General features: G+C 50.8%; 2 protein-coding genes across 2 annotated transcripts; both read right to left on the bottom strand.

The window, feature by feature from the left end:
* Window positions 1–322: 322 nt before the first annotated feature.
* PIN1 (peptidylprolyl cis/trans isomerase, NIMA-interacting 1) lies at window positions 323–12,813 on the bottom strand. The gene is made up of 4 exons (XM_049876809.1): window positions 12,714–12,813; window positions 9,615–9,827; window positions 1,902–2,012; window positions 323–927 (listed from the first exon to the last, which is right to left on the bottom strand). Exons 1-4 carry the CDS (start codon window positions 12,769–12,771, stop codon window positions 818–820), a joined length of 492 nt encoding a protein of 163 aa, XP_049732766.1. The 5' UTR covers window positions 12,772–12,813; the 3' UTR covers window positions 323–817.
* Window positions 12,814–21,598: 8,785 nt separating this feature from the next.
* Window positions 21,599–23,190, bottom strand: UBL5 (ubiquitin like 5). Its single transcript, XM_049875814.1, has 5 exons — window positions 23,082–23,190; window positions 22,693–22,759; window positions 22,409–22,492; window positions 22,228–22,265; window positions 21,599–21,736 (listed from the first exon to the last, which is right to left on the bottom strand). The coding sequence occupies exons 2-5, from the start codon at window positions 22,746–22,748 to the stop codon at window positions 21,693–21,695; spliced, it is 222 nt and encodes a 73-aa protein (XP_049731771.1). The 5' UTR covers window positions 22,749–22,759; window positions 23,082–23,190; the 3' UTR covers window positions 21,599–21,692.
* Between the last annotated feature and the right edge of the window lie 3,134 nt (window positions 23,191–26,324).

Genomic DNA, 26,324 nt, shown 5'->3' with positions numbered 1-26,324 from the left:
CCTGGCTCCACTCATGACCTGCTGCATCCGAGGCTGTGGGGAGGGGCCCAGGCCCTGCATTCTTGAACTGCACCCTGGGGATGGCTGGGCACACCCCCGTTGGAGCACCACTGGGACTGAATGGGGCCCCACCTTTCTGGGAGTCTGGCAACTAGGAAGAATTTCTGTTAGGATGTTCCCAGACCCAGGATGGAGGAGCCGCTTCCCAGGAGAGGAAACTATAGCTCGGGCGCTTGGGTTGATAGGAGATGTCACCCCCCTCCCACTCCACAATGCCCCTCATGTCTGACCAGGGCAAAAATGAGACACAGGACAGCAGAGCAGTGGTTCCAAGGTTTAATATAGGGTTGGGGGGGTGCTGCACTGTCCCTCAGAAAAGGCCCCATGGCCGGGCCACTCTGAGCCCCCAAGTCAAGCGTTTGCTTCTTGCAACTGAATAAAAGAACATGGCATAACTAGAAACAACCACTCCAGGCCCTCCTGCCCCCTCCTGGACCTGGGGGGAGGGGGCGCCAGGGGCAGTCCAGCTGACTAGACCTCCCCTTTGGGACAGATCATTGCCTGCCCCTAAGTCTGGGAGTACCCCTCCCCTACCCCACCCTCCTATGGCCCTTCTGAAGTCAATTCCTTAAGATGCAGGGGGAGGGGAGTCTAGCAGGGACCGCCCCAACAGGGGGCGGACAGGGGCCCCAGAGCCCCTGGTCTTGAAAATCCCCTCCAAGCCATTTTGGGAACAATAAATACTATGTGACTTGAGCAGGGAGGGAGAGCCGGGTGGGCGAGCACCCTGTGGGCCAGGCCCAGGCTGCCCTCAGCCTCACTCGGTGCGTAGGATGATATGGATGCCGGAATCCGTGAACACGGGCCCGCTCATCTCCCCTGTCCGCAGCGCAAAGGAGGCGTCTTCGAATGGCTTCTGCATCTGGCCTGGGGGAACCGTGAGAGACGGTGGGTGGGGGCCAAGCCCAGGCCAGTAGGCCAGGCCATGGCCACGGCAGGCAGGGGGAGCAGATGGGGCTCCCGCAGGTGCTGAGCCTCAGACTCATCTGTCACTCGGTTTATGACCCTGTCATGGTGCTGAGCTGTGGCCCAGCCAGGGGCGGCAGGGCCATTAAGGAGGCCCTGGGAAGCCTTGGACAGCATGAGGGATGGCAGGCAGAGCTGCCACTGCAGCTGCCGCTGCCTCGTTGAAAGACGCATTTTGGCGCTGAACTCATCTCCCCAGCCAGGCTCTCAGCCCCTGCCAATCATCTGTCACGCCTGCCTCCTCAACAGTGGCCCCTGGCCCCTGGCTGGCTCCCCCTTGAGGGCCCTGTACCCAGTCCTGGGCGTCTGCCTGGATGCGCCATAGGCCCCTGGGATGGAGGGAAGAACAGGAGGAGGCCTGGTACTTCTGCACCCCCGTCCCCTGTCCCAGCCAGATAGGCCTATGCTCAGGGCTCTGATCTGGCCCTTCCACCCCTCATGCCTGGGTGCTCCACCTGAGAGGTCAGGGGGAGGGGGATCTTGGGAGATATGCCCTGGGGCTCTCAGGGCCCCAGCCTCATAGCCCCAACAGGAGAGGCAAATGACCAGAGCTGGCTTGATGGGCCCGTAATGGGGCCATCTGTGCAGACACAGAAAAACACCCCCAGGACAGAATGACCCCAGGGAGAAGGCTCTGCACCCCTTTCCCCAGTGGCCCCAGTGTGGACCACCCCCCCCCCACCCCAGCAGGGCAGTCTCTGAAGCCTGCAAGAAGGGACTGCTGCCACCTGGTGGACCCAGAAGACCTCTATCACTGTGGCCAGCCCTCCTAGGAGCCTCCCTCTCCCCAGCCTCTACCCCCATGGAGGGCCCCACTGGTGGGCAGAGGGTGGTTGGGGTCTCCCAAGGGGTGGTGGTACCCATTCCTTGCACACCTCTGCTGAAGGCACCCAGGTCTCCCCTGGCCTTGGCCGAGCTGCAGTCGCTGAACTGGGAGGCCAGAGATTCAAAGTCCTCCTCTCCTGACTTGATCTTCTGGATGTAGCCTGCAGACGTAGGAGAACATGTCAGGGCCCAGGTGGGGCAGGGTGCCGATGGGCTGGAGGGTGCCAGAGGGAAGGGCAGCACTTTCAAAGATGAGCTGTGCACCTCCACCCCAGGCCCAGCTGTATATGCGTCTGCGTGCACGTGTGCACACACACTCACACCTGCTCCTAAAGCTCCCGAAACACAGCACCCACACGCATGCACGCACACACGCACGGTCTTCCCAAACACATGCTAACACACATCCACACCTTCTCCCTGCACACGTGTGCACAAACACACATCACACCTGGAGTTACACACGTCCATGAAAAGGCGCCCTTGCCAGGCACACACCCATAATGCGTACCTGCCATTCATCCACACACGCCACCATCCTGTGTTTGACCTCGACAGCCACGAAGCCTCAAAACTCCCACCCCTTTATTTCTCTAACACACTCATGCATGCGTGTGCATGTGCAAATGTAAGATGACCTCCTCCCACTCCCCAACACACACATACATTGAGAGAGAATCCACCAAGCCTGGCTGGGAGAAGGAGAGCACGACAAGACACGGGAGAAATGGAAGAGAGAGGCTGGACCCTTGGCAGAGGGCTGGGACCCAGTGCCCTCAAGGGTAGTCAAGGGTAAGTTTTCTCGAGGGATCTAGAAAAAAGGCAGGAGGCCAGGGCTAAAGCCCAGCTCGGCCACAGGACCAGCTGAATCCTCTGCCTGTGGGCCTCACTTGTCCCATCTGTTGAAAGTGACCGGAACACCTGGGTGTACACTGAGGCGTCGTGAGGAGATTGTGAGGTGGCCCAGGCGATGCTCTGGAAGAAACACTTCATTCTCATTGACTTTGCCCTGCAGGCAGCCAGGCACAGCTTTTCTCCCAAATCCCCAACAGAGGATGGGTTGGCCAAGCACCGGAGTCGCCCTCTGTCCAGCCCAAACCATCTCCCCTTTAGGGAAGGATTCTCCCTGGAGGGGAAGGGAGGCAAGGGCTGACAGGAGATAAAGGATGACTGTGAGGAAAAGGGCTCCCCCAGCAGAGGGCGTGAGACGGCATTCCGAGCATCTTGTGTGAGGAGTGTGTATTTGTGTGTGAGTGTTGATGGGGAGCTGCCAGCCACTCTCCTGAGTCCAGCAGCCCCTGAGGTGGGCAGGGGTTCTGGGAGCTAGGGCCTGTCATTCCCTCCCTAAGTGCCCCCTCCCTCAGCTCTGGTACACAAAGGACTGTTGTTGTCCCTGCCAGTCTCTATCTTGTACTTACAGGTGCAGCCACTGAGGGGAGCTCCAGGGCTTCTGGCCCAGTGCTGTAGCCACCAAGGGCCGAGGGAGGAGCCCCACAGAGGGCAGGGCCCCTCACAGCTTCCGCAACAGGCCTGCTGCTGGCATGGCAGTCCTCAGAGCATTCTCTGGCCTGTCCAGGGGGCCGCACACCCACCTGGCACATCTAGCTGGGCACTGAGATGCTGACCCATATCGCGCTACTTCTCTCCAGATGCAAGGGTCACCATGACATGCCAGCCTGTAGATATCTTCACATCACCATGGCATTTCCATGTGTCGTTCCTGTATGACCTGAATAAAGCCTCGACATACCTGCCTATTTGACCCATCCAGTGGAAACATCACTCACACACCTGCCTGGTACCTGTCAGAGTACCACGACACACCACCGCTTACTCTCGTCTCAGTGGTGCTAGGAGACCTGGGGGGAGGGTGCTCTGGCAGTCATATGACTGAAGGCATCAGCCTGACACTGCTCTGATCTAAACTTTACCCGGACACGTAGGTCTGATACTCCTGTGACCTAAATGTCACCACAATCCATTGGCCTGGGCTCGTGGTCAAAATGGCATGACCATGAGAGCTTCCCTATCACTCCCATCTGACTACCATCAGATACTGTCCTGGTATCTGATCCACACGTCGCCAGGACACAGGACTCATCACCCCCACCTGACTCATGTCCCCATCACCCCTGCCTGTCTGACCATCGTTTTGCTTCTCTGCCTGACCATCAGTCACTCGCCAGCAGGCCCCTGTGATAAGCCTACCAGATGTCTGTCAGCAGCACAGTACTTGGCACAGAGTAAGATCTTGGCAAACGTCACTTGCTGTCACTATTCTGCCTTCTATGTGGACTGTGCGTCCCAGCGGTGAAGCTGTCCCTTACTTCTCTCAGTCTGGTTATCACTGTGGATGGCACACTGCAGTGGGCTCTACCTGCAATGCCTCCACTGGTTGGACCACACCCTGGGCTGCTGGTGGTCTCCCTATGCCAGATTCACCGACTGGTGACTCCAACCTGAACTGGATGTCACTGGGATACCCTGCCTTCTCCTCCCCTCCCTGGACTTCTGATGGTCCCCTCGGCCTCACCCACACAGCCAGGGAGCCCTGAGTACACAGTACTCCTGGGTATACCTGGCCCGGGCTCAGGGATCAGGACTGTCTCCACAAACGGAACACCAGTGGAGCCGGGCCTGGCCCTGAGCCCTGTACACGCACGACCAAGTGGCATCCTCCAGACACCTGGGATGTGAGTACAGGGGTCCTGAGATTAGGCAGCTTGCCCAAGAGTCACACACAGAGTGGGTGCAAGTGACATCAGCCTCAAGACAGGCTAAAAACCAAGCATTTGCCCCCACACAGTTCAATCACCCAGCCCTTCCTCTGACCAGCTGGCTCTCTCAGAAAGCATTCTTCTTTGGTGGAAGCCTGAAACGATTTAAAAAAAAAAAAAAAAGCCTTCTCCTCGCTTTCCTCTCCTAAAGGCTGCCCTCCAAAATGCAAGCAAACACACTTCTACCACCAAACCCGTGTGTCCCCTCAGCTCACTCTCTACCCCTCGCCTGCATTTCTGTCCCTCCCAGTCCCACCCCAAAGCCCCTGCTTAAGCCCCTCTTCCTGCCTGGCACTGGCCTGCTGGCCTCTGGTCTCACCCAGAGCCTTCCCTAAGACCCCAGCTGCAAAAAGGCCCTTCCCGTGGACGCCGCATCAACCACCACACTATCTGTATGTCTGTCGCTGGCCTCACACCAGGAGGGCAGGGCTGAGTCAGCTTTGTTCAATGTAGCACCCAGCACCCAGAGGTGTGCACAAAACAGGTGTTCACCAATGTTTCAGGGATTAATGAATGAATGAGACAGAAACAGGCTACAGGGAAGGAGGAAGCCAGCCTGGGAGGGATCCAGTCAGCCTTCAGGCAGAAATCCTAGTATCTCCTGCATTTTCTACATGACCCTCAAGTCCCAACACTAAGGAGGAGGAGAGAAAGGAAATGCGATCTCCCCCGCGAACCCCCAGTCTTTTCCAGGGCAATGCCCAGCCTTGCCTGACTACACCAACACCCCTCGAACCCTCACCTGGTCAAGAACAATGCAGATCCAGGACAGTGTCTCAAGGATTCCCAGAATGGGAACGGGGGGCCTCTGCCTACTCTGGAAAATTCCAAAGCAGCACCTGTCTTTGCTAGCAGATTACAAATCAGCCTGTCCACAGTGTATCTCCCAGGCTGAGGGAGCCTGAGGGGCTATGACCGCAGACTCTGGACTTCAATGCTGGGTTCAAATCATACCTGTACCACTCCTGTGCTCTGTGACCCTGGTAGGTGACTTTGCTTCTCAGAGCCTCACTTGCCTAGCCTGTAAAATGGAGTGTTAATAGCCCCCCACCATGGAGGGCCATCGTGAGAATTCAACGAGTTACTGCCTGAAATAGTGCCTGGTGCACAGCAGGCCCTTCCCAGACACTAGTTGTCAATGGGCAGGCCATGCTGACTTCAGGGGTGAGCAAACAGGGTGGTCCCTCACCCTACAAAGGTTTATGGACAAACTCCCTGCCCTGCACAACACATCAACACAGCTGCTTCCAGCCCAAAGCCACCCAGACATCACAGGTAAAGGGGCCTGGTCAGCAAAGAGGCAACAAGATTAAATCTGTGGTCCCAGAAGCCCTAGACCCAGCAGGAGGGGCCCAGGGATACCAGAGACCCACCCTGGAGGCCGGCAGGCTGGGAGGGTGCCGCCAACCCGGGGGACACCAGGCCAAACAAGGTCATTGATTCCCAAGCCCGGGACATGCGAAGGTGGGGGCCAGGGGGCGGAGGTTGAGGGGAGGGAGGAGCAGGTCGGGGAGGGCTTCTCTACAGCCTGGCCTCCTTAGACAAGGACACTGGCAATGACACCCAGCTGGTCCTCAGATCCCTGACAGCCTCTGGCCACAGCCCAGAAGCTGCGGAGGAAGCGTGGTCAGGAAAGGAGCCTCAGCAGAAAATGTAGAGGCACTGGTTCTCGCTGCGGGCAGTCTGTCCCCGTGGGGCAAAGGGGGAGCCGTATCTAAATGGATAATGATGAGCTTCAGGCCCAGGCTGTCAGCTTGGGCGGGCACTGCCCAAACCACCATCTCCTGAGTACCTGGAACAAGTCCAGGATGGGGGAACATCCACTTCCACGGAAGAGAAAACAAGGCCCAGAGGCTCAAAGATCGCTGACATCCGCCCGTGAGTACTGGCTACCAAGTGCGCACATGGCTAGGGGGGTATCTTTCTGTACCCTCACACTGGCCCTCAGTGGAGGCCTGCCCTGGCCCATCTCAGGCAAAACGCTGAGGCCAGGAGAGGGAGGTCATAAGCCCAAGGTCATTCATTGGAGGGTCTATGTGCTGAGCCTGCCAAGCCTCCTGTGCCCCTGTCTAGAGCTCTTCTCCTGGGTGAAGGGGAAGAAGCTAGGGCTGCCCTCGAATCCCGCCTTGTCCTGAATGACCAGGTGTGTAATAAGGCTCCGCCATGTAGAGAGCAAGCGCCAGCCACTGCGCACATTGCCCTGCTGAGCATTCTGCTCTGTGCCTCCCTGCATCTTCATGGCTACCCTGTCCCCACTCTACAGACATGGCAACTGAGGCTCTGAGAGAAAAAGACACTTGCTTGAGGTCACACAGTGGGCACCGGAATCCAGCTGGGTGACCTGACCTCATCCCCCCTCTGCTGAACACCTCCACCCCTGCCCACCTAACCTACCACCAAGTCTTCTTGATTCTGCCTCCTAGAATCCGCTCCCTTCCCCACTCCCACGGCCCCCAACCCAGTTTAGGTCACATTGCCTCTAGAGGCAATTACTGTCATGGCCTCCACTGGGCCCTCAGCACAGGCGGGCGTGTCCTCGATTCCTGCTAACACTCTTGAGTCTGCATCTACTCAAGGTCAGGCCTGAGAGCCCAAAGGCTTGCGGGAGACACCCTCACCTGCCACTTCCTGGCAGTCCCACAGCCTGACAGCTTTCCTTTCAAGCCACACTCACTCTGTCCCCTCCTGTCTGTCCCCAGCTGCCCCAGCCTTCCACCATGTCTCACCGGGATTATCCCAAGTGTTTCTGTCTCCAGCCCAGGCCCTTTCCTCAGCTGCCTCCCTGCATCTTCCTCAGGTCCCTCAGGTTAACGAGCCTCTCCCAGGCTGGGCCTCTTGCTGCATCCCCTCTACTGGTGATGGTACCTCCTGGCACTCAATCTCCAAATGCCCATGCCTGGCCTTCTGCTCACACGGACGAGGTCCAGGAGCCTCAGAATACAGACCACCACAGCTGGGAGGACCCCTGAGGTCATCTCATTAGTCCCTTTGGGCTTTCTTCACCTGCTTCCTCCTCTCACCCAGAGGCAGCCAAACGCACGTCGCCCAGCAGCTGACCTAGCCAGCCTGGGCTCTGGGCCTTCCAGTTTCATATTCCAGCCAGAGTTCTCCTTCCTGAAGGCACAGTACCGCTGGGCCCCTCTCCTGATCACGCTCCAGGAAATGACCCAAACTCCTCTCTTCATGCAGGGCCCTCCCCAACCTGGCCAGGGCCCACCCCTAGTCTAACCCCTACAAAGCCTTCCCCAGATCCCTGACTACATCCTAGCCCCAGGGCTATACTTCTGCAGTTTCCTCCGCCAGGAATTCCGCCTGCTTCCTATTGGTTGGTGCAACAGTATTTTGAGAACTGACTCTAGGCCAGTTGCTGAGCAGTGGGAATACAGTGGGGACATAGATCCGGCCCCTGCCCTCACAGAGCTCAGAAGTTGAGCTCTTTAATCTGCCTTTAAGATTTCATCCAAGAACCAGGCTCCTCTCTATAATGCTTATGCATATGAAGCCAACAGGCACCATACACTGCACTAAATACCATATAATGTGTGTGTGTATGCACATGTGAGAAATATCCTATAGGCCACGTACTGGATCAAATGAAGTAACAGGAAAACAACAGCCAAAAGGCCGAGACTGCACTCTTTGCCAGGCCATGCTAATAATAACAACAACGACACTGACTGCTAGTAATTATAGAACACTTACTAGACGCCAGATGCTGTTATTCATGCTTTATTGTATTAGGTCAGAGTCCTTGAAATTACCCTGTGAGGTGGTTCCTATTATTATAATACGAATTTTACAGGTGATAAAGATGGAGGCTCAGAGATGTTAAGCAACTTGCTTGAAGTCACACAGCCAGGACCTGTAGAGCCAGACCAGAACCTAGGCTATCTGTGTGGGTGAGATACTGATGGTGTGGGGTAGGAGCAACCAGGAGGGCTCCAGGGTCCCTGGAAGGTGAGGTTGAGCAGACGATGAAACGACAGGAGATCTAGACCAGTACTGTCCAACAGCACTTCCTGCAATGATGGAAATATTTTATTTCCATGCTGGTCTTGCGGATGGCTAGTGAGACTGAGGAACTGAATTTTTAGAATTATTTGACTTTAATTAATTTAAATTGGAATAGCCACATGTAGGTAGAGGCAGTCATATAGGATGACTCTAGACCAGGGTTCTACAAACTATGGCCCATGGGCCAAATTCTGTCTGTTTTTGTAAATAAAGTTTTATTGGAACACAGCCCTTCCCATCTGTTTACATATTGTCTACGGCTGCCTTTGCGCTGTAACAGCAGAGCTGAGTAGTTGTGACAGAGACCATATGGCCTGCAAAACCTAAAATACTGACCGTCTGGCCTTTTAAGAACAACTTGGAGGACCCCTGCTCTAGACTGTGGAAGAAACACAGACCACAGCAGGGAAGAGTCTCCTCCTTTGGGTCAGACTTAACTCACAACTCCACTGGCTTGCTACCTTTCTGACCTCCCTCCAGACCCACCTACATTTGTGACCCAGGACCCTGCTTAATGATACTACTATTAACAACAGCTCCCACGGACTGAGGCCCTACTATGTGCCTGACACTGCCTCATCTCACTGAATTTTCACAAAAGCCCTCAGAAACAGACATATTCTGATCCCATTTTACAGAGGAGGAGGCTGAGTCTCCGGAAAGTGATCCAAGTCCCCCAAGCACGGAGTTTGCAGGATCCAGCTACTACCTGAGCCCAGGTCCGCTAGCCTCTAGGGCTGGGTCTTCGGCTCCTACCTTGGCTCACCCAGGAAATGCCAGATGAAAAGAAAAAAGAGAGGCGGCTGTGTGGGTAAGATTCATGTCACACACATGTTCTTCTGTGTCTGTCCACACTGTGCCTGATGGTAGGCACAAGTTGAGGCAGAGGGGCCATTCTGATTTCCATAAGGCTTGCTCTAGCCCCCCAGGGTGAGGACTCCATCCTGAGACCCTGTCCCCAGCCCTGCTCACCGTTGATCAGCTCCAGGGCCTCCTCCTTGGTTCGGGTGATCTTCTCCTGTCTCCAGGACGAGGGCCGCCGTGACTGGCTGTGTTTGACCAGCAGGTGCGAGCAGCGGACTCTGGTAGGCTCCCCCTGCCCGTTTTTGCTGCCACCGCTGCTATTGCCACTGGGTCGCTCCCACTGGCTGGCATTAGTGATGTGATTGAAGTAGTACACCCGGCCTGGAAGGGAGGAGAGATGGGAATTCAGTTAGGGCTGTGCTCGCAGATGCCACCCTGGAGCCCTAACCAGAGGCCAGGGTACAGACATGCCTTCATTAAGCAAATAAACTGTGCACCCACCATGTGCCACAGGCCCGGGGACACTGGAGCCAACTTGGCAGGACATAACCCTGCTGTAGCGTGATGGATTGCTTTTATATGGCCTTTCTTGCCATGGTCTTGTAACTCTCACCACATGATTGGGTGGGACCATGTAAATAAGATGTATGGAACCCTAACAAGGGGATTGGTCAGTTTTGCCATTCCACTAGGCTTAAAATGAGCCATCCCATAGGTGGAAAGGGAGGACCTCACTACCACCAAAAATAAGAAATGGGAGCAGAGCATGCTGAGAATCTCCTAGACCCAACAGACAAAGATAGAGAGCTATAAAAGTACAACTTAGCGAGAAGTGGCAGCAGAGAAACAGCAGAAGAACCAGGAGGCTGGTGCAAGATGGTGCAGTGGGCCTCCCAGCCCACGGAGTAATACGGTTACAGTGGGTGTGCTGACCCACGGAGTGAGAGAGCTAAGCACCTTTGGGCAGGAGCCTTCCTGGAGGAGTGGAGTGCCTCTGGGTACTTATTAGCAGAGCTAAAGAGCTTTGTTTAACACTTGCCTGAGCACCCAACAGGCTCAAACAGCAACGACTTTGAGGATGGTACTGGACCAGGCAGTGTTTTGTTCTATTGTACATAGGGTTGCTATGAGTCAGAACTGACTTGACGGCACCTAACAACAACTACTTCTCTAATACACCCCATAACTATGAGTATGATCTGTGAGTTCTGTTTAGCCACTGCAATGGACTATCAAACCCAGCACAGTAGCAGAGAGTGCTGTCGGAGGTATAGCTGGTGTCAGAATTGGTAAAAAGACTGGAAACAGGCAGTATGTCTGACCTCCACCCTCATAGGAATCAGCGTGGGGCTGATGTGGATGGCAATTCTCTCTCCCTCTCACGAAGTTAGAGAAGGTCAGATGCCCCTAACATGCCATTTTTAACACCTATCTTATGGAGCTAACATTCTAAGTGGGGGCAGACAGACACTAAACAAGCAAATAAGATAACTTCAGTCGCTGGTAACTTCAAGGAGGAAAATAACCCAGGGTGGCGGAACAAGGCAAACCTGGGAGACAGGAGACTGATTCAAAGCATTCATTCAGCAGACCGCCTGTCTGGGTTCAAATCCAGCCCTGCCACTTACCCAATGATCTACCTTCCCTGGACCTCAGTTTTCTCACCTGTAAAATGGACATAACAATACCTGACTGTATGGTTGTTGTAAAGACTGAATAAGCTCACATCTGTAAACGGCTTAAAACAGCGCCTGGAACACATCAACAGTGTGATAGCTGTTATCATCTCCTTTTATAGATGACAAAATTGAGGCCTCGCCTTCCCCATCTTTAGTAATGGCAGTAACAGGTAACACTTCCTTACTGTTTACTCTGTTCCATGCACACACTTGGGCCCATCACCATTAAGGACCGGCTGTCACCCCCAAGGAAGGCTGTCAGGGTCCAGCTGAATAGAAATGGCATGAATGAGGGCCCAGAGGTGGGCGGAGCATGAGGTTTATGCTGTAGGTGCCAGTCAAAGGCCAGGGCAGGAACAGGGTGGGCAATGGCATGGGCTCTGAGGGCAAATCCAGTTGAGCCACTGACTTAAACTCTAAAATCGTGGCAATGGGCTCTACCTCCCCGAATCTCTGCTTTCTCATCTGAAAAGTGGGGGTGAGAGAATAAGGACATCAAATCTCATGGGATTAATGTGGAGAGTTGATGATGCACACGAAGTGCTCACCAGAGTGCCAGACACATGGTAAGCTCTCTAACAGAACCAAACCCATTGCCATCGAGTTGATTCTGACTCATAGCAACTCTATAGCACAAGTAGAACTGCCCTACAGGGTTTCCAAGGAGCGCATTGTGGATTCGAGCTGCAGACCTTTTGGTTAGCAGCCATAGCTCTTAACCACATGCCACTAGGGTTTCCAAACACTCCAAGTAAACAGGAATTATTACTGAGGTTACTAGAGACTTTGAGGCAATGCAGTGACTCCCCAAACACAACCAGGAAGTGGGCTTGCTCCTCCAGAGCTTGCAGTGAAGTGGCTGTGGGCAGGCAGCTCTGGAGCCCAGTCTACGCTCCCTGAACTGAATGACCTCAGGCGAGTTCCTTAAGTTCTGGCCTCAGTTTCTTCACCTACAAAATGGAGGTAACAACTACCTCCCTCCCACAGTTGTGGCGATTTGGAGAGAACACGCTTAAAATGCTTGGCACAATGCCTGGAGCAGAGATAAACGTGGCCTACTATTGGCGATAACCTTTAAATTCAGCCCAGGGCACAGGGGCCAGCCTCAAGCAGGATAACGGGGGACATTGCAGACTCAGCATTAGATGTGGACGCCAGGGGTTATGGCTTCTGGGTCGGGAAACACGCTGGGGCCACATCCTGTGGATGGGGTTGGGGTGTCGCCCCTGTGATGCCTCCGGGCCCGGAGGGATGTAAAGATGTCCACCCACGGGACTTCAGCCGAATTAGGCCCGGGCGTGTCGGCCGGGTGGGCAGGGACAGGGCCATCGCCCGGGAAGTGTGTGAGCTCACCGGCCCCTCACCCACCCCTCAGCGCGCTAAGCCTCCCTGGCGCCGCCGTGCCTCAGCTTCCCCACTCCTGAGGCCCACAGCAGCCACCGAATGTGCCCGGGCCGTTCCCCGGGATCGACGCAGAGAAGCCAAAACCCCACAGGAAAGAAGCGGCGGCGCCGCGCCCGAAGGGCAAGCTCGATCCCTGCTTCCATGGGCCCGCGCGATCCTACCCCAGCCCCAGCCCCTGAGGCACCTGAGCTGCGGCTCATGCGCTTCTCCCAGCCGGGCGGCAGCTTCTCTTCGTCCGCCATCTTCGCTCCTGCCGCAGCGCCCGCTCCGCCTCCGCCGCACCGCCTAGGTCTCCCGCGCCCGCCCGCCGCCACCGCCGATTGGCTCGGTGCGCCCCCGCACCCGGACCTTGGGGCGACGCTCACTGGATACCCCAACCGTCGGGACTCCCTTCCTGGCTTCTTATTGGACAGAAGCGAGGGTGGGCGGCTCCTCCCACATCTTATCTGGGCCCCGCCCCCTCGGCCCCTAAGTGGCAGGGAAGGGACTCAAGCCGGCCCTTCTCAACGCCCTTAGGCGAGCTCCAAAGAAGTCCCGACCACTCCTTTGCGTCCTTCGCCGCACAGCCCGCTCGGGCAGGAAAGAGCTTACTGATTGGCTACCGCAGTGGCTATTCCCGCCTTCGTAAACCATTCCTGAAGGCTGGCAATCCCTTGATTTCTACCCAAGCGGAAGTGTCTGGCTAGTATGGGGATAACGGCAGCCGACGAGGTACTTGGGAGTTGCGGTGCTGACTGTCCTGTTGCCATAGCAACCCAGTTACCTTGGTGAGGAGTGGCTAAGAATCCAGAAGCCTAAATTTGGCTTCTCCATCCTCCCTCGTCCCACCTGTTTCCTCCAGATGTCCAAAGCTAACCCGTCCCCCTTTTATTCTGTGCAAGGCTAACACTTCCCTATGCTACTGACCCAAACACCTTACATCTCCTTTGGGACCTACTTACATCACATTCTCTGTCAATCTCAATCTTCCCTCGTCCTGGGTGGCTGATGGGTGCTGGCATTGCCACTCAGGTGGGAACACTTTGCGGGGGGGGGGAAGGCGTGGGTAGGGCGGAGAGGGAAGGATGATGAGCTCAGTTTGAGTCAGTTTAAAATCGAGTCTGCGGTGCCCGTGGGGCATTGAGTAGGTGGTTGGAGACTCAGCTCTGGGGAATTGCAGGCGGGAGAGAGATACAGAAGTCAGACATTAAGAGAAGAGTTCAATGACAGTTATCTGTAGCGTGTACCCTATAATGACCATTTAAAAAATGTTGCACAGTGACATGAACGCATAGGGAATCAAGTCCAGAACAAATTAGAGGCAGGATATGATAGAAGGTTAAAAGCACACCCTGGAGCCACACTGCTTGGACTCAAAACTCCACTTAGCCACTTGCTATGACCTTGAGCAAATTACTTAGCTTCTGCACTTCAGCTTCCCCATCTACAAAAGGGGGATGAGAAATAATACATACCTCATCAGATTGATGGAAACCCTGGTGGCACAGTGGTTAAGTGCTACAGCTGCTAACCAAAAGGTCAGTAGTTCAAATCCACCAGGCACTCCTTGGAAACCCTATGGGGCAGTTCTACTCTGACCTATAGGGTCTCTATGAGTTGGAATCGACTTGATGGCAATGGGTTTGGTTCATCAGTTTGACGTGACGTTTAAATGATGCTGGGTGAAAAAAGCAAGTCATACCACCAAAACCAAACCCAGTACTAGAGTTCCCAAATACTCTTCACCCAGCTTTCCCTTCTGTTAGCATCTTACATAACAATAAAATAGTATTCAACCAGGGCACTTTTGCCCCCCAGGGGACAGCTGGCAATGTCTTCAGACATTTTTGTTGTCACAGATGGGGGGGGTGGAGGGCGGGGATACTACTGGCATCTAGTGGGTAGAGGTTGTTTTAGTTATCTAGTGCTGCTGTAACAGAAATACAAGTGGATGGCTTTAACAAAGAGAAATTTATTCCCTCACAGTCTAGGAGTCTAGAAGTCCAAATTCAGGGCAGCAGCTCCAGGGAAAGGCTTTCTCTCTCAGTTCTGGGGGAAGGTCTTTGTCATCAATCTTCCCCTGATCTAGGAGATTCTCAGTGCAGGGAACCTGGGTCCAAAGGAAGCACTCTGCTCCTGGCACTTCTTTCTTGGTGGTATGAGGTCCCTCTCCTCTCTTCTTGATTCTTTTATATCTCAAAAGAGATTCAAAGTACAACCTAATCCTGTAGATTGCCTCCTGCCTCATTAAGATAACTGTCTCTAATCCTGTCTCATTAACATCATAGAGATTAGGATTTACAACACAAAGGGTAATCACATCAGATGACAAAATGGTGAACCACCACACAATACAGGGAGTCATGGCCTAGCCAAGTTGACACACATTTTAGGGGGATACAATTCAATCCCTAACAGAGGCCAAAGATGCTGGCTAAACATCCTACACTACACAGCACCCCTACATACAAGAATTATCCAGCCCAAAATGTCAATAATGCCAAGGTTGAGAAAACCTGCCATAGAAAAATTATCAAATCTAAGAAATAAACATCAGTACAATACTATTAGCTATACTACAGACTTTTTTCTAGATTTCCCCAGGTTTTTGAATATTTTTTTTTTTTTTTGGTTTCAGAATCTCTCATTGTCATGTCTCCTCCAATATGTGACAGTTCCTTGTCTTTCATGACAGACTCTTCTGAAGAGTAGAATGTCTCTCATTCCAATATTGTCATGATGTGTTTGTCTAATTTCTCACAATTAAATTGAATTATGTATCACCAGGAAGAATACCAGAAGCAATGTGCCCTTCCTGGTGCATCATATCAAGTGGTAGATGATTTTGAAATGTGTTACTGATTGTCTTAGGTATGGACTGCCACATAACAAATCACCCACAACTTAGTGAATGAACATTTATTATCTGTTTCTGTTGAGTCAGTAGTCCAGGCACTTTAGCAGGATGCTTCTGCCTCAAGGTCTCTTAACAGACTGTAATCAGGTGTTGGCAGAGATGGTTGCAGTCTCATCTGAAGGCTTGACTGGGGCAGGGATTGTTGGCAAGATTCAGTTCCTCACAAGAAGTTGGACTGAGGGCTATATTCTTCACTGGCTTTGGCTGGTGGTCTCTCCATAAGGCAGCTCACAACATGGCTGCTGATTTTCATCACAGAACAAATAAGAAAGCAAGAGAGCAAGCAGGATGGAAGCCAGTCTCTTTGGAACCTATCTCAGAAATTGCATCCCATCACCTACACTCAAGAGGAGGGGATTATACAAGGTTGTGAATACCAGAATGTGGGGATCATTAGGAGTCATTTCAGGGGTTGCATACCACATATATTAACTTTGACCATTTCCTTAAGGCGGTATCTAAACTTACTGTTTTTCCCTTTGTAATTAATATTTAAGGCAGATACTTCAAGATTATGCAAATATCCTACTTCTGCTTAAATTCTGACCACAAAATTTTACCATCTAACAGTGGGTCACTATGAGTCGGAATTGACTTGGCAGCACTGGGTTTGGTTTTTTTTTTTTTTTAACAGTGGATCTTGCCTATGGCAATTAGTGCTGTGGTGTCCAATGGTGATTTCTCATTTCTATACTTCCACATTTATTTATTGGAATCCTCCTGTAAGAAAAGGTTCTCCTTTCTCCACATTTATTTCTTCAGTTAGTTTTTGGATATTCAAGTCCCTGGGTGGTACAAACGGTTAGCTGCTTGGCTACCAACCAAAAGGCTGGTGGTTCGAGTCCACCCAGAGGTACATCGGAAGGAAGGCCTGGCAATCTACTTCTGAAAAATCTACCCCTGAAAACCCTATGAAGCAGTTCTACTCTGACATACATGGGTTCACCATGAGTCGGAGTTGACTCAGTGGCAGCTTTTTTTTTTTTTAGTTAAAATGGGCTCAAAATTATTTTATTCTTTGGATTATAATTCAATACCATCATTACTTTGTTGCTCAAGTTGTTCCAGGTTTGGCCATTTGGAGCCCTTTCAGTTTGGTTCCTGTGCTCTCTCAACACACTCCCATCCTTTTTTATTTGGGCACTTCCTACTTTCTGGCACCACAGATTGCTCCAGGCTCATCTTGTATTTTCCCTGCCCAAGCCCTGGAACCAACTCGTTTTTCCCAGAAGGCCTAGTTCTTTTTATTGGAGGATTGTATTTAGAAACCAAGATTGGAGTGCAAGATATGGTCATCACTATTGGGGTGTCACTGCTTCTGGTCCTGCTCCGTAGATAAAAAAAGGAAATGTATGTATGTGTGTATGTATATACATACACACACACGTATACATCTCTATATTTCTGTCTGCATATATAGTAAACACAGTTATAAATTCATCCTGATACCTCCAACTTTAATCCAGTCCCACAGGGTTCATTCCAGCCTTCCTCCATTTGATTTGTAACTTTTACTTCTAGCAATAAGAAACCGTGGCTCTCATCTATAATAGATTATTTGTTGAACTGTAACGTGTATGTATACACACACACACACACACACACAGGTAGGTAGGTAGTTTCAGAATTGCTAGCCCATACCTCTAGCGAGGCTGGGTATTTCAGATAAGCAAAACCAGCAAAGCGCATATTAAAAAAAAACAAACCCACTGCTGTCAAGGTGATTCCAACGCATAGCAACTCTACAGGACAGGGTAGAACTGCCCCATATGGTTTCCAAGGAGCAGCTGGTGGATTCGAACTGCCAACCTTTTGGTTAGCAGTCAAGCTCTTAACCACTGTGCCACCAGGGCTCCTGAAATATATATATGTAAATATAGAGAGATTTATCTCAAGGAAATGGCTCACAGTTGTAGAGGTTACCAAGGTCCAAGTCTGTGGGTCAGACATCAGGCTGGAGGCTTCTCCTGACTGTGCAGCTGTGAAAATGGGAGGTAGGAGTGGGTCTTGGGGACATTTAGCAATGTCTTCTAAGACAGTCTGGAAAGCCTGGTGGTATAGTGGTTAAGAGCTACAGCTGCTAACCAAAGGTCTGAATCCACCAGGCACTCCTTGGAAACTCTATGGGGCAGTTCTACTGTCCTATAGGGTCGCTATGAATCAACTCCATGGCACAGGGTTTTTTTTGTAAGGCATCTGCCCCAGGCAATGACTCAGCCACCACCCTAGGTGGTATCTCAGACAAAGGCTCTTCAGATACAGCTGAGTTAATCTCATCAGATGGGGCTGGAGGGGATAATGGTTTTACTGGGGAGTGTGGCTTCCCATACAAACATGGAATACCCTCTTCAGATGGGAGTTAAAAGGGTTGGTTCTGTTGGCAGGAATGATTCAATGGAATTTAGAGGCTCAGTGTCCCCAATTTCCTGATTATCTGCCCATATGTCTCCATCCCAAGGTTCAGGATCCCATTTCTTCCCAATCCACACCCTCACTTTAACTTCAGATACCACTGGAGGTTGGGAATTCAGAGGCATTGTAATTCATCCACTCTTATGATAAGCTTCTGGGTTTGGTTTTCAGCAATATCAGCTCTGTTACTACAAGAAAGAAGGCTTTCTTTCAGGGCACAAGTGGAAACTTTGAGGTCTTTTATGTGGTGCTTGAGCTGTGACTCTGAAGCCCCAAGGTCATCTGTTTCTTTCACTATTTTGTCTAGCAAAAGTAGGACCAACCAACCAGTTTCCCTATACTTCTCATTCTGACAAAATTGTAGAAAAGTATCAAACATGTGATCACCCAGAGCCTTGCTTCTCACCAATATTTGATCTACTGTTAGTGATATTTTGCATATTAATATTGCCACCTGACATCAGGTGGAAGCAGAGTCATCAGCACCTTTTAGATTAGTCAGACTTGAGAACAAATTTAGAAAACTCATTCTTATGACTTTGTTTCTCTAGAACCACTCTCGGTACCAAATATCACACCTTTGCTTGCTGCAAGTGAAGAGGACTTGGAGGGTTTGAAGCACTAACTGATGGAGATCAAAAACTACAGCGTTCAGTATGGATTACACCTCAAAATAAAACAAAAATCCTCACAACTGGACCAGTAAGCAATATCACGATCACGATAAACAGAGAAAATATTGAAGTTGTCAGGGATTTCATTTTACTTGGATCCATAATTGTAAGGGGGAGGGGGAGAGCTTGCACTCTGGAAGAGGAAGAGACAAGGGGTGGTGACATTCCTCAGTAAGATGGTCCCTACGTAGTTAAACTTTAAGCCAAGGAAATGATCCATATAGGGGTCCCTAACTTGGTAATTAAACCTTAAGCCAAGGAAATAGTCTCTATAGGGGTCCCTGTCTTGGCTGTTAAACGTTAACAGGGAGAGATAAGAGACAAGGATATAAAACCCTAAGAAAACAACTATTGGGGCTCTCAGACTCTATATATCTGAGTAGCCTGTTTGATGCTCCCTAGTCAAGTGTACTTTTGCTATTAACCCTCTGCTAGCTAATAAACCTCTGCTCACTTGGCAATATTTGTCTCAGTGTTTGAATTCTTTCCTACGCCGAAGACAAGAATTGAGACCATTCTCCAGTAACATAATGAACACCCATGGAAGCAGCAGCCAAGAAATCAAATGACATGTTGCATTGGGAAAATCTCCTGCAAAAGACCTCTTTAAAGTATTAAAAACCAAAGATTTCACTTTGAGGTCTAAAATACACCTGACCCAAGCCATATTTTCAGTCGCCTCATATGCATGCAAAAGCTGAACAATGAATAAGACCAAAGAATTGATGCTTTTGAATTATGGTGTTGGTGAAAAATACTTAATATACCAGGGACTGTCAGAAGTACGAATAAATCTGTCTTGGAAGTACAGCAAGAATGCTCCTTAGAAGTGAGGATGGTGAGACTTCATCTCATGTACTTTGGACATGTTATCAGGAGGGATCAATCCTTGGAGAAGGACATAAGGCTTGGTAAAGTAGAGGGTCTGAAAAAAGAGGAAAATCCTCAACTAAATGGACTGACATAGTGGCTGCTACAATGGGCTCAAACATGGCAATGACTGTGAGGATGGCACAGGGACAGGCAGTGTTTCATTCTGTTATACGTAGGGTCACTGTGAGTCCGAACTGACTCAAAGGTACTAACAACAACCCCTATAAGGTACAAATTTATCAACTAGATTCTTTTGTGTTTAGTCTTATTCAGTCAAAATACTTTTTCCAAAGTTATTTAACTTATCGCCTTTCTTTCCCACCTGTTAAGTGTGGTCATGTGATTAATTTGTAGTACACACGGATTCATTTGACAGCCTGCATTTCACCTATCTTCCTATATCCTGATCGACAAATGCAGAGTCCTATATCCACCATCACAGATCCATACAGGACAGTTCCATCACCCAGTAATTGTCCTGCACTGCCCTTTTATGTAAAAGAGCAAAATGAAACAAACAAAAAAATCAATAAAATAATTAAAAGAGAATGAGAAAGATCATTAATATGGAAAGATGTCAAAGATAAAGCATATAAAAGTCAGCTGCTAATATATGAGTATAGGAATTCCATTCCCACAACTCCATCATAAGTTTGTTCTGATGCAAGTTGAATATGAATACTCGAATACATCAAGTCAGGAATACCTGTATTACCGTATGTGTAATTATCCCAATTGTATAAAAACTACATTGTATTGCAAAAAATTTCTGGATTTACTCAAATATGTCAATGACTGCCACTGGTGGAAGGGATGGTATCAGAAATAAAGTTTTTAACAAACACTTGGATTTTTCTAATAAGCATGCATCCACATAATTTTTTAAAAATTAAAACGGAAGTTTATATGAACACATTGAAAAAGGCCTGATCTCAGGAAAGAGAATGGAGGAGAGAGTTTTTCATCTTTAGCCTGTTCACTTCTATGCTGATTTGAAAGTAACAAGGAATCACCTCTTTAGCCTGTCATATAACTGAAAAATTTTTTGTTTTTAAACAGAGCCAGTTATGGGGGAGACAGAGCAGAAAGAGTAGGAAGAGCAAGGGTACCAGGAGACTGATATTTCTGCCATGCCTGGAGGAAAAGGAGTCCCCAAAAAGGGAGGGAGCCATGGAAGGAAAGTGGGGAGAGGCACTAATGAAGACCAAAGAGAGACCATTTTCAATGAGCTACAGACCAGCACCGTCCTATGTGGCAGGCAGGTCCATTTTCCAAGCTTTGTGGTGAAAGAAAGGCAGAGGCTGGTTGGAACTTGGACGGAGTATTGATGGAGCAAGATTCTGGGAACGGGTTTCCAAGGAGGGGCTCCAGAATGAGACTGGGCCCAGGTCTCTCTTCAGCCTCTAGGAGGGGACAGGGCCAAGGTCAGCACCAGGACATGTGGCCAGAGGAACAGAGGCAGGATGTTTGCTGTCTTGTCTACTCAAACATGGAGGAAGACCAAGGACAGCTAACAGCACTATGCGCCAGGTAGTGTGCTGTTTTAATTACATTATCTCACTGAGATGTAAGTACCATCATGGTGTCCTTTTCAGGGGAGGAAAGTGAGGATCAGAGGTCGACTTCCCTGAGTCCCATTGCTAATGATCAGTCAGAGTGCATACCTAGCTGGTCTGGCTCCTAAGGCTGGAATCTTACAGCCTATGCCACACTACCTTCCGCTGTCCACTATACTCATTTTTTATTTTTGTTAAGTGCCAGTAACTGTGGATGTTTAAGCATACTTTATGTTATTTATGCTTCACAACACACCAATGAAGTAAACACCATTAGCTCTAGTTTTTGAATAAGGAAATGAAGACTTAGGGAGGTTAAGTAATTTGCCCAGGATCACTCAGCTGTTGGTGGCAAAGCTGGGATTTCACCCAGGGTCTGTCTGAATCCAGAGCCTGTATTTCTAACCACTACATCTACTAATGTCCCCACCCAGAGGCTCCCTGGTCTTCTAGGGTGACAATCCCAAGCCTGGACCCTTAGTGACCTAGGGCAAACCCCAGAGCTCTGGGATCCCACTCTGCTGACTCACTCTTCCCACAATGACCCAATCAACAACTCTTACTGAGCAAATGGGCACTGAGGGTACAGTGACAACCAGACAGACACCAGCCCTCCCCCTCATCAGACAGCTCTGACATGAAGAAGACAACACCGAAGCAGCATCTGAGTTTTTATTAATGTAAAAACAAGCCTCCATACCACTGTGTGGGAAGGGGAGAGGGAGGGCAGAAGAGGAGGAAGGAATTCTGCCTTATTGGTAATACAGCTCCAGGTTCATCCCATCGTGGATTTCATCTGAAGTGAAGGTGTTAAGGAATCCTCATGGTGGGCTCCATCCCCACCCCTTTCACCCACTCACAGCTGGGTCAGGATGAAGGCTCAGCCCAGGGCTAAGGAAGCCATTTGGACTGGCCTATGTTGATTTGGGGAGAATCCAAAACATAAAAACAGTACATGCTCCAGTGCCTTGCGTAACAAACATGCCTGAGTTTCACTCCATCCTGGCCTCCTGCCCAACACTCAGGTGGAGCAAGGATGTCTACTCTACCCAGTACTCAAAAAATATTTTGAACTTAAAGTGTTTTCTAATACTAGTCAAAATATTTCACCAGCCAAACACTCCCCTCCCGCAACAAAATAATTACATAGGTCCCTCTTTCTAAATGCTTATCATGTGCTACATACTAAACACTTTATGTGTGTAAGTCTTTTAGACTCTGGTACCAAACAAAGAGAAACACGGCGGGGCAAGCAGGCCCATTCTCGGGAAGTCACACAAAGGATACAGTCGCCCAGACACACGTGGTCCTTAAAAATGGTGTACCTATGGGATAAAGACCTTTCAGAAAGGAGCCCAGGAGGTCCTTACCCTAGAGACAGGCTGAGGAAGCACTGCCTAAGCAAAGGGCTGCCTGCAGCATTCCCCCAATCCAAACCTTCTGGCCGCAGCTCTACCACTGCACTCACCACTTCTTAAGGACAATCTTGTTCCAACGGGTGCCAGTTTGGGCTGCGATCAACTTCTTAAGGTCCCCGATGGTGTCATCAGGGCTGGAAGCAGAGAAGTTAAGGAAAATGCAAAGAGGAGGTAGGAAAAGAAGAGGGGATTCCAGGGCTGAAAGCGCTCTGTCAGGACGCCATCTGCCCCCGTTCCTGGGTTTAATCAAAACCACCCCACAACACCGACTGAGTGCCTGCCTCGTGCCAAGCACACCCCCAGAGGCTACTGCCTCTCGATTGCCAAAGGATACTTGCATTTAACGCGGACCTTCTTCCCCAGACGGTCGTTGCAAACCACCTCGATCATCCTGGCTGGAGCTACACAGGACCAGGGATGGGAGGCGGCAAAGTCAAGATTCCAGGGGTTTCCCAGACCTCTAAAACCCCAGCCTCCATGTCTCTCAGGTCCCAACCTCCCCAGTCACTAAGCCTTCCGCTCACCCCCTCCAAACCCTCGCATTTGAGTCCTCCTGAGCCCTAAGTACGATGTCCCAGGCCCGCGGGCCTTCGGCAATTGCGTTTCCGCCCCTCCATGTCGCCTGAAGTCCCAGCCCCAGGGTTCTCCGGCCTCCGACCTCGACAGTCGCAGGCCTGCGGAATCTAGGCGGCCGAGACCCGTCACCTCTCCCGGCCCCCTCACCTCCAATCTCCTCGAAGGTACCGACGCCACAACCTCGGAGCTTGAACACTAAACCCGGCCGCAAGCGTCGCTCGGAGCCGGAAGCGGAAGTGCACTCGTGGAGGCACGGCCCCCTCACCTCGCCACCGGGCGGGATCTTTTAGTTCCTGGGTGCGGGTGTTGCCTTGCGGTTCCCGGTCGCAGCTTTCGGGGTCCCGATGCCGGAGAGGGGGACTCCTGAAGTCGGCGCGTGGGGCCGAGCCGGGATCCCGGCCCGTGTAGGGATAGGGAAGGGGCGTAAAGGAATAGGTGAGGGCTGGCGCCGGAGCCTTTGGTTGAGGCGCCTTCGCTGTGGGCGGACCCTGTCAGTTGGTGAGGAGGCCGGAGGGGCCCAGGAAACATCCTAGGAGGACCTACCGTTCCTGAGCCGGACGAAGTCTCTCATTGCAGCTTCGGGGCTACGGGGCGCAGGGACCGAATCCTGCAGCATCCCGTCCAGCCCCCAGCCTTGTGCAGGGCTGGGCTCAAAGAGTTGTGTTCACCCCCCACCTCTGACAGTAGCGTCTGCCCCCACTGACAACCAGCCCCCCTCCCCCCGCCCCCGCCCGGGGCACCTGGGATGCAAACTACAGTCAGTAAGCAAAGGAGCCGACTGATCCCGTTTTTTAATAACAGCGCTATTTGGACTGGAGTATACGTTGCATACCTGAGCCAACTGCCAGTCGCCACCCTGCCACAGCCGGCAGCAAGGAAGCTGGAAAATCTCCTTGTCCTGATTTTTCAAGGGTGGTCACTCCTGCCCTACTGGGAGCACTTTGTACCAGATCCCAGCCTTGCCTTTCAGCCCCAAAGCAGCCCCTGGACTGGTGGGACAGGGAGCAGGCCCCCTGCAAACAACCAATGGAATTGTTGAATAGTTCTTTCTCAGCAGACTGGATTCTCCCAGTTTGGTGACCCTGTGGGATTCACTTGAAAAGGGATCACCTCTTAAGACCCATCACCTCCTCAAACTAGGATGTGAGATGAAGGGGAAGACAGGAGAGGCCATTCTGTGGAAAAGGCAGATGCTCTGGGTGTCCTGTCAGGTCCTCCTGCCTTAGGGAGCTGACTTGGGGTCCCATCAAAAACATCAGGCTTTCCTGCCTCAGAACTTTGAGCCATCATTCCTCTAGTGGCTGCAGACTGTTGGCAGAGGAGGGCAGTGAATGTGAAAAACTCAGGCTGGAGGCACAGGCTTTGGATCCAGATGGCTGAGTTAAAATACAAACCTCACCTCTTAAAATTAAGTTGTATGGTCTCAGGCAAGACACTTCCCCTCCCTGAATCTCATTTTCCTCTTCAATGTAAGAAGAACAGCAACAACTCATAGCAACCTTATGTATAACAGAACAAAACATTGCAGGCCTGCACCATCCTCACAATCATTGCTGTTTGAGCCCATTGTTGCAGCAGCCACTGTGTCAAATCCACCTCCTCGAGGGTCTTCCTCTTTTTTCACTGACCCTCTATGATGTCCTTCTCCAGGGATTGGTCCCTTCTGATAACATGTCCAAAACAGAAATACTGGGTCATATGAGGTGTTAATGATGGTTACCCCTAGATGGTGGGATTGGAGGGAGTCTCATTTTCCTCTTTGATGCTTTTTGGTGTTTCCCCAGATTTCCTGCATTATTGAACATGTAGCTTTTGTAATCAGGGGGTGAAGGGGGTAAGTAAATGTTAGTTTTTTTTTTTTTAAGTTCTAATTTCTCAATGTTTGATTTAGTGATAGCTCAACTCAGGATCATGTGCTGAGTTGTAGGCTGCTGGAGATTGGAAAGGGGTGAGGAATACTGCTGAGAGAGGAGGAAAATGAAGTCTGGGATCATTGGGAGCTGGGGGCTTCATGGGGAGTGGTGGGGGTCTGCTGGGAAATGGGGGTACCTGCCGCAGCTGTGTTAAGTTAAGGGGGAAGGAAGTTGAGAACAATGAGAGGTCTCAGGACTAAACTGCTACTGCTTTGAAAATGCCCTCCCCTTGGCCCAGGTAGGAGGGGTAGGGCCCTCATGAGACAGGACACCTTACCTTTTGTGACCCCTCCCTGCACCATGGTATTTATAACTGGGAACTTCACAGCTGTGCATGAAGGACCCAGGTCTTGCCCACAGAGGGGCCAGGATGGAACCATCCCACTGTCTGGACAGTATCTACTGTCAGATTTGCTCTTTGGGGGGTGGGGAGGTGCTTTCCAGGAGGGAGAGTTCTGGGACCTGATCCAGGGAGCAAGCTGGGTAAGCCCTCTCTGTCCCCTTGTTTCCTGGGTTTCTGAGTCAGAGGAGGGAGATTGTATGTGAGGTTCTTTTCTCCCACCTGATACCCCTTTCCACTCCTATCTGCTGGGTGGGGTGGGCATGAGATGGTTTTTAGGAACCCCCTGTAACTGAGCTGGGAGCAGGGACACCTGGGTTCTGCTGAACTTAAAAGCAATCCCCCATACACCCAGAGTTTACCAGGCAAGAAATCATCTTGGGGGTGGAGGAGTTGCTCAGGAGGTCTCTTTCCTTAACAACTGTCTTAGTTATCTAGCTCTGTAACAGTAATACCATAAGTGGGTGGCTTTAACAAAGAGAAATTTATTTTCTCACAGTTTAGAAGGCTAGAAGTCTGAAATCAGGGCACCGACTCTAGGGGAAGGCTTTCCCTCTCTGTCAGCTCTGGGAGAAGGCCCTTATTTCTCAGCTTCTATTCCTTGGCTCCTTGATGATCTTCATCTATCGTGGCATCTATCTTCCCTTATCTCTGCTTCTTCAGTTCCTTGCTTAATTTGCTCCTTTTATATCTCAAAAGAGATTGACTCAAAATGCACCCTATGCTAATACTTTCTCATTAACATAACAAAGAAAATCACTCCCAAATGGAATTATAACTACGGGTACAAAACAGAACAAAAAACCAAACCCATTGTCGTCGAGTTAATTCTGACTCATAGCGACCCTATAGGACAGAGTAGAATTGCTCCATAGGGTTTCCAAGGAACACCTTGTGGATTTGAACTGCCAGCCTATTGGATAGCAGCCAAACTCTTAACCACTACACCAGCAGAGTTTCCAGGATATAGGTATAGCAGTTAGGATTTACAACACATACTTTTGGGGGACACAATTCAGTCCATAACAACATGCAAGCATTGCAGCAGGTCTTGGAGAACCAGCGGTGAAGAAGGCCTACCTGGCACCCCAGAATTCTTTTGATAGAGGAGGAAGACAGCTGTCTGGGTTATCTAGT

This window comes from Elephas maximus, chromosome 3 (genome assembly GCF_024166365.1).
Source record: "Elephas maximus indicus isolate mEleMax1 chromosome 3, mEleMax1 primary haplotype, whole genome shotgun sequence".
Classification (NCBI taxonomy): Eukaryota; Metazoa; Chordata; class Mammalia; order Proboscidea; family Elephantidae; genus Elephas; species Elephas maximus.
Note: the sequence above shows the minus strand (reverse complement) of the source record. Positions and strands in the feature narration are given on the sequence as shown.